Raw genomic sequence first — 8,535 nt, forward strand, 5'->3', positions numbered from 1 at the left:
TTATTAGCCTCTGCACTTTCTTGTTCTTATAAAGGGCAAGGTCTTCATTTTGTCTTCAACCTTCTACATAGCAGAGATTAGGAGGTGAAAGTGTTCTCTCACCGAAGAAGTTAATCCTACAAGCTGGAAAATAAATGCGAAGCTTCCATATAATTGAYAAAAAAATTAAGCTTCTGGACAAATTCAGTCACATTTTCCAGTATTTTCATAATCTATTTAACCATCATTATGAGAGAATATTTACAAATGTTTGATGCATACCACCAGTACATAGATCAGAAATACCACGCAATTTACTTATACATGGAAACACATATTSTGCTTTACAAATTACTTCGGATTCAGTCTGTCCAAATATAACACTGAAAAGTGAAAACTTACACATATCAAAAGAATTAAGTCTACCTTCAGTATTAACACCACACCATAAAAACATGAGTACTTAAACTACAACATGTTCTAAAGKTCAAGTACTATTAGCTCTCATAAAGCAGTTTCAACACAACCTTCACCTACAAGAGYATGTGGACCAGTAAGCTCATCCTTCCTGCCTTCTTTATAGAAGATGACATGGTATTTCCTATTTTATTTCATATTTCACAGTTACTGYTTCAATACATCTTTAAATTTGACTCTGTGGACCAGGGATACAAAAATATTAATTCCAGGTTCTGATGCCTTAGAAATCTCACTACATCTTTCTACAGAATCCTATGATGCAATCTCATTAATATAATTAATATGCTTGGCATGGCATGAGCTTAGACCCACACTGTTCAGAGCAACAAGAGGCAGCTAATCTTTGAAAATAAATATGAGTGGAAAAAAACACGTTATTTTCATACATACTGAAGCYGAAGAATTGAGAAGATTAAAACAGAAGGAATACTTACTAATCCCTAGATCTTGGAAAATTAAATGCCAGCAGGTGACTAAAAAGAAATCTGATTATTCTAAGTTATCTAGTACCAAAGAGGTATTAACCAAACCAAACTCCTCCTAAACTAAAAAAAAAACCTCACATTTCCTCACTGGAATAGTAGCATGAAATGCATTCATGTTTTAGTGGCTCTTTAATGGAAGGAATAATTCTCTCTTCTTCTCTACAGAACTGGCACTTAACAGATATTCAAAAAGCAGAATATCTTTTCCCTCATTATGGTTAAAAGAAACCCTACTATACAAAAACATACCTAAGAAGTTTTACCATCAAGAGCTTTTCTATCTTAATAAAGAGACCACTGTCATCTTGTCTRTTTAAAAGGTAATTAAGACATGAATTTAAGAAAAAGTAATCTCTAATCTTGCCCTCAAGTACAGGCAACAGGTGAATAAATTCAAAGGAAATTAAAGCACATCAATTTTAGGACTGGATCATTAAAACTGTTAAATATTAACAATTGGATAAATCAACAGTGGATTTACCCAACCTRTATTTTAAGCACTGAACCATCTTTACAAATCTCATTCCTGCATACATACAAAATTATAATGTGTGTCTAATTACAAGGGAGAGCTATACTGTGTATTGTCGGCAGTGTTCTTGGATCATATTGACATGCACATTCCTCATCTGTAACATACATCTGTGCTTACAAGCAAACTTAATGCTTTTTTCTTGGAAAATAAACTAAGAAACAGTTGTCATTTCAGGTGCTGAGGKAACTTTTTGGCATTTCAAAACAGTTTTCTATATTATTACACTCTGTATAAGATCTTACGCTTTTCATGTTATTACATASTTATGTTTTTATGTTATTATTTTCCTCATAATACTTTATGCTCTGTACAAGACCTTATAAAAACAGCATGTTTCCACAATGGAAGCACATATACCTATTYAGGAAAAACAAGTTAAGTAAACTTTTTCCTAAAGACGGATTTCGGAAGTGAAGAAAACAATCACCTCTATCAGCTTCTTAAATTCTGCAAATCATCAAGGAATATGTACACAGAGAAGTATTACTTCCTTTTTCTCAGTTAAATGCCTTTAATTAAATAGTGGCCAGCAACATGTCCAAGTGTACAGCTCAATATGCTACACGAAAAAGAAAAACCTGTGACAAAACAAATTTGATACTAGTAAATTATTTGGTTTTACCTTGCCTCATCAGCATTAGCTGATGCTCATGTCTAGCTGCTTCCATTTCTGCCTCTAGTTTCTCTTTGGCTTCTCTAATGTTCCTGTCAACCTGTTCACGCTGTTGCTTTTCCATCTCATCAAGAGCCTTCCACCGYGAAGCATACTCAAACTCAAACGTTCCAGGCTGAGCAAAGCGTGGAGGCTGTTCTCTTTCCCTAATAAAAATTTCGCAGTAAAAATGTACAGAAGGACACATTTAGATCAACAGCTGTAACAGCCAGAGAATGTATAAACAATCACTTAGGTGTAGAACTGACTTTTTATCTACCTGTCATATGACTACATTCACACAACACTTAATTCAGACATTAAGACAACTAAAAAGACAATTTTTCCAAAAATTGTCCAAAGATTCAACTTAATTTTAAGATAAAAATCCATATTTATATCAGCAATGAATATTATGCAACACTAGATTTGACTGTTTTCAGCCTTCTAAAGCAAGCAGTCAATTCATAAAACCAGTTATCTAAATAAATACCAAAGCTTTCTACACAGCTCAGAATATTAGCCAGAATCYGTAAACATGAAGACGTAACCACATTTTATTTCCCATTCTAACACTAATATTGTACCTAACAGTGACAATTTTTTAAGAAGTGGTGCTCTACAGTCTTAACAGAATAAAGATTTTAGATTCAAGCAACATGAATGGCAAGTTACAATTAAAACATATTCTTTTCAGATTATGGGACTTCTATTTCATGACCAAGATTCACTATCTCATGTCATGTTCCATGTTTTACCCGAACTGTGGAAACTGCAAAGATTTACACTCCATGGAGACTGCAAACACTGTASTTTGCTGGCAACAAGCTCCCACTGATTGCAGTGTAGGCCAACCATCTCTCTACTACAATAAATGCACAGAATGTTAAACCAACAAGCCAAGTCTGAATTTTAYTATGATTAGGAAGGCCCTGTTTAATCCTTTGACACAAAACAGCACAACATACAAAGCACTACTTCCTACTATACAAACTCAAAAGTAAAAACTAGTATATATTTACAAAGGTAACTAAGTACATAAATCATTGTTTATAAAATAAGGCTAATCACAACTTACTTGTGGTACTGTTGTGTTTTTTGCATTAGCTTCTCTGGGAGTCCATCCTCATCATCAAATTGCTCCATTGGTTCTACAACAACTGGTCGAGGTGTTCTGGAAAACATTTTCTATTTAATTACTCAGTCATCAATGAAGCAGTTACAATTTATTTTAGCATTTTGAAGAAACACTCCAGAAAGGTAACAGTAATTCCTGTGTCTTGTCTTAAATCACGGAATTCCACTGAATCCTGATTTTAAGAATTACCTTTGGAAAATAATTGTTTCTATACCCAAACCAGGCTATTCTGCCTAGAAATCACAACTTACTTGACACAGTTCTGTTTGGTTTTTTAAAATACCAAAACCATCTACCAACAATTAGAAAATACTTAAGAAGGAACTAACTTCTTGTTTTCATGAGTGAGGCACMACAGAGGCCATGATTGTACTGGGAAAGCAACAAATACAAAGTAGAACAACACAACTTCATATTTCTACTGACTTTTACAACTTAGTTTTGCAAGTTATTCTACAACTGAAAACAGCTTGATGATTTGGTATTAATATTACAGGGATAAATAGAAAAATGCTTCTGTTTAAATTATTTAAAATCCATTATTTGAACAACCAYAGACTCAGAAGTCAGAATCCTAATTTATCTCTGAAAACAGCTTCCTTGAAATGTAGTAACCAGAAGAAAGCATGAGCCAGTACTGMCAGAGAGGGCAGTGTAAGAACTCTGAACTGTGTATAAAGCTCTGCATCAGTCTTGGGAGCAGAGCTTACAGAACACGGAGCACTAGCGACACAATTTTCAAAACACCAGCACTCATTTAGTGTGTTCCATGCCTCCATTTCACCTTGCAGATCTTCCCCTACTGCCCCAGTCCCCCTCTGCAAAACAAAACAAAACAAACCAAAACAAAAAAACCAACYGAAACCAAACCAGAAAAACGAGTCCCCAATACATTTTACAATTACTCTCTTTACAATGTTAAGTTTAGACTAACAAGATGAASCCTGGAATCACAGGGCACAACTCAGCAACTGTTTCTTCTGATGCTATCTGCATAGCAATTCTGACATTTCTGCTATTTAATGCAATTGAACTGTGGTGCTAATAAGTTACAACTTAAATCAACGATGTTAAAACTCTAATGTTTTGAACGTTTAGTTTTGATAGATTTATACAGGAATTGAAAGATTTTGTTCTGATAAGGCAGAGTTTTCTGTTAAAAAAGGTAAAATTTTAGACTCTGAAGCAGAACATTAAAGTAGATGGCAGCAGATTCATGCCAATTATCYTTGCAACTGAGCCATAGGAAACACATCATCTAAGCAAGGAAACGACCACCAAGTGCTTTTTATTCAATCAGGCCATGGTTAGATGATCAATTCAATTGATCCACCCATCTGGTAAAACAGGAATACCTTTCCCCTCATATCCTAGGGGATCCCATTTTTTCCTGCCACATCTCTCATGTCAAGAATAGCACTCATGTAACACTGCAGTACATTAGTTCCCTTGTCTGGCTCACTACACTTCCATTCAATAACTAACACCAAGAAAACCCAGGGAATAAGAACAAACTGCTGGCACCTCCGGATAACCGCAAGTAAGTATTAAAATTTATTATGCAACCACCAAATCAGTTCAGTGGCACATAAGATTTAAGAAATTATCACAAGAAATTGGAGTTCCAGACCCCTTACTCACCTGCCATCTCCTCCTGGCAACGTTTTCTCCTGTCTTACTCTCTGCTGGACCTGACATTAACAAGAACCTTCCTGTGCTTAAACAGACTGCAATGGACGCCCATACGAATGATTACTTTTCTTTTGTTTTAGCAMGCACAAGTGCCTTATGGAAGTATCATAAAGTTCTCAGGCAGATAAAAGAATATCACAGGCAGGGCAGGAAAAGAACTACAAGTTATCCAAATCAATGGCAGCAAGTCTCCATGCTGTGAAACCACCTTATTTTCCCAATGGGAGTCAGAAAAATAAAAAAATAATCATAAATATCTACCATTTCATGTAGCCTTTAAAAAAGCATTTGAAAACGTCACTTGTGACTGTGTTACAGTACAGCAGTTAACAACTCTCTTTGGCAAGTACAGAAATATGAGATGCAAGAGAAGTGCTGCTATTTGCAAGCTTGCTTGTCCTTGAAATAGATTGCTTTCCAAACATCACTAGTATAAACATCTTCAGTCTCAGTCTTCATTTTAAACCAACAATAAAATCCTGGCCTTACAAGCCAAAGATAATTTTTGAGATAGAAACACTTTAGTCTACAGATATAKCAGCAATGTCATGCACTATTTTGTTAAGAAACAAAGGAACATTATTTGGTCACTTTGTTACYGGGATCAGGAAGAGTGCAATCAATGAAAATAAAGTCTCAACAGAAAATGGCTTAGTATATAAAGAAGAAAAAGTAATATTGCATATGGACAAGAAAAAACTCAATATTTTGCTCTCAGACTCTCATAGGGTAAYATGAAATATTAGAAACAATACGCAGAGAAAAATGGCTTTCTCAAAAAAAAACCCGAGTATTTGTGGTACTCACGTAAAACACCTTAATTTCTAACCTTATGGCTTCCASAATTTGAAAACAAAATAAGAACTAGGGAACACCATGAGTGCATTTTTTGTTCACATTAGGAATATATACTCACAAATTCAAACAAAAACCTGTGAACTTACGTTGTTAGCAAGAATGCCCCATCACTGCATCTTTCTAGAGCTTTCCGTGCTGGAGGTTTTGCTGCAAACTCTACGAAACCTTTCCCTGTAGCTCTGCCACGATCATCTACTACAACAACCGCTCTTTCCACTGGCCCAAATTGTGAGAACGCTTGTTCCAGCAGCTCATTGGAAACCACAGGCGACAGATTCTTCACAGTTAAGGCAGCTCCATGTGTAGCAAATCGAATTCGAAGTGGTCTGCTCTTCAAAATAGTACCATCAAGTTCTGCCTTTGCTATTTCAGCCAGGGTCCTAGATTCCTTTATCAAGATATAAAATATTTCATATCTTTAATTTTCAAAGACAGCAAGTATCACTTTTGTGYGTCCACCCCCTTTAAAAGTAGCAAAGTTGTTTTCCTTCACTTGTGCAATTGGCATCAGGATCATTCMACTTCCCCCCCAATCAAAAAAACAAACCAATCCAACAACAAAAAACCCAACAAACAATGTCTCTGTCCTCTCATTGAAAAAAAAAATGCATTCATTACCCCTTATGGTTTTATTCTAAAAGATAACTTAGGCGCAATTTGCGCATATTTTTTGTTGCACATTAAAGGACTTAAATTCTCATGATGGTGCTTCTCTATAAACGTTTTGAGTAGACTTAAGAACTTGATGCTTTTAATGTTTACCCACCCTAATTCTGCATACCTAGCTCCATGCAGCAGGAAACAGTTTCCTCAAAGATTACATTACAGGTAAGGTTGGGTTGGGTCTTTGCTTTGCTTTTAAATAAGTAAAAGYATCACACTTGCTCTCCATGGATGTCCAATTCAAATTTCATCAACAAATGATAAAATTAYGCTCTTAGCTCATGTATTCATTGTTCTTGCATTTATGGGCTTTTTGCACCCACATCCATGAGACTGTACATCAACAGCCACCTTTTTTCTCACTTCAGAAATCTTCACCAATTTTGCTACTCGCAATCCCTTACATTTAAAGAAATTCTTCTATTTTTCTTCCCAGTTCGACTGGCTAGGGAAGCTGTTAAGATCTGTATGTAGTCCTAGGTGTAAGGAAAAGGGAAGTTTACAATAAAGCTCCACCTAATCTCTATTACACACAAAACTGAGTAACGAGATAAATATATCGCACTTCCTCCAGAAAATTGCTATTTCAGGCTGGAGAATTCTCAGGGTAAAAGATGCATGGTAGAATGCCACAAGCATTTTAAGATGACAACCACAAAGAAAAAAAAAAATCCTAACCAGTAAAAAATACGGAAAAATCATGCTAAACACCTAAAGCTCTCTAAAGCTATTCCCAGAATTATATAAATCGGTGCATTCCAAACAGAGCAATCGTGAAAAAGAATCCCGCACACTTAAGTACCATCTAAATACAGCATCGTAAACTTTTCGGATGATTCAAATTTTTGCATGCTTAACTCGAGCATGTTTTAATTAAATACTGTATTACCCCTAAAAGTCTAGTCTTAATCTGGGTACAAGTAATTTAAACAACTCGCAGTCCGCAATCTTTGCAATTCCGTGATTTTATATTCTACGTTCACGATGTGCGAGCAAYGGTATTTCGAAACAATCCTGTCCAGTCGTTAAAATGAACTGCACTAAATGCCATAGGGCGAGGTGGGGACCGAAACTCCAGGGGCTGGGAGGGCTACTCTGAACGCAGGGGTCTGGACGCATGGAGGCAAACAGGAGAGGGGAGAGAAGGAAGAAGAAGCGGAGGGACCAGCGCTAGCAGCAAGGAAGGACAGAATGAGAGGCAGACGCTGCCTTTCTTTACACCCGGCGAAAAGGAGGGGAAGGGGGCGGGGGGCAAGGGACCGAAGCCTCCCGCTTTCAGAGACAGCCCCAGGGTGAGAAGGCAGCCCCAAGGCCCGCCCGGATCCTCACCAGGCGGATGAAGCCGAAGCCACGATCCCGATTGATGAAGACCTCGCTGGGCTCCCCGTAGCGCTCGAAAAGGCGCTTGAAATCCTCCTCGGTGATATCAGTAGGCAGATTCCCCACGAAGAGACGACAGCGCTGCGTATAGCTCTTCTCGCCAGGTTTGAGAAAGCTCTTGATATCTATGGTGAAACCAACCTCCTGCTCCTCATCTCCGCCACCTTCTTTGCTCGGCGCCAAAGCCATGGCCGCCGCCGCCTCACTCTCCGCTTCTAGGCCGCGCAATCCCTTCAGGTTGCTGCTGCTGCTGCTGCCGCCGCCACCACCCCCCACCATGCCCAGCGGCGCAGCTGGGGAGCTGTTTTCAATCCGCACTTGCTTCAAGTTCCTATTGGCGGCCATATCCGCTCCTTCCTCGCGGGCTCTCCCTCGGGAGACGCGGAACCCTGCTCAGCACCCGGCGCCTCCGACCCTCAGCCAATTCAAAATGGCGCCGCCAACCCAGGCGAGTTGCGCCGTCCCCGCGTGAAGCCCCGCCCCGCCCCGCCCCGCCCCGCTCGCCCTCAGCCGCGGGGGCCCGTGCTGATCTGTGCTCCCCTCCATAGCGACAGATGCGCGCCGGCGGCGCTGCCTGAGGGGGCAGCCGTGTTGTGTCAGAGCAGTGGTCTCCTCCCCTCGTCCCYACGCAGAGGAGCCCCTCGCTGGGGTCTCTCTGGAGGTAAAGGCGGGC

General features: G+C 39.0%; 1 protein-coding gene across 8 annotated transcripts in view; it reads right to left on the reverse strand.

Annotated features, from left to right (window-relative positions):
- The window catches only part of PSPC1 (paraspeckle component 1), a 60,044-nt gene extending 51,747 nt beyond the window's left edge, over positions 1-8,297 (reverse strand). For all 8 annotated transcript variants that reach the window (XR_008965492.1, XR_008965493.1, XR_008965489.1 and 5 more), the window contains exons 1-4: positions 7,812-8,297; positions 5,906-6,207; positions 3,210-3,305; positions 2,102-2,298 (exon numbers count right to left, since the gene is read on the reverse strand). Coding sequence is in view for 3 of the 8 variants with exons in the window: in XM_057368482.1 (XP_057224465.1) it covers positions 2,102-2,298; positions 3,210-3,305; positions 5,906-6,207; positions 7,812-8,207 (991 nt within the window). In the remaining 5 variants the exon portion in view is untranslated. The remainder of the gene's footprint in view (positions 1-2,101; positions 2,299-3,209; positions 3,306-5,905; positions 6,208-7,811) is intronic.
- Positions 8,298-8,535: the final 238 nt, after the last annotated feature.

This window comes from Malurus melanocephalus, unplaced genomic scaffold (genome assembly GCF_030028575.1).
Source record: "Malurus melanocephalus ecotype Western Australia unplaced genomic scaffold, MMel_1.1 scaffold_93, whole genome shotgun sequence".
Classification (NCBI taxonomy): domain Eukaryota; kingdom Metazoa; phylum Chordata; class Aves; order Passeriformes; family Maluridae; genus Malurus; species Malurus melanocephalus.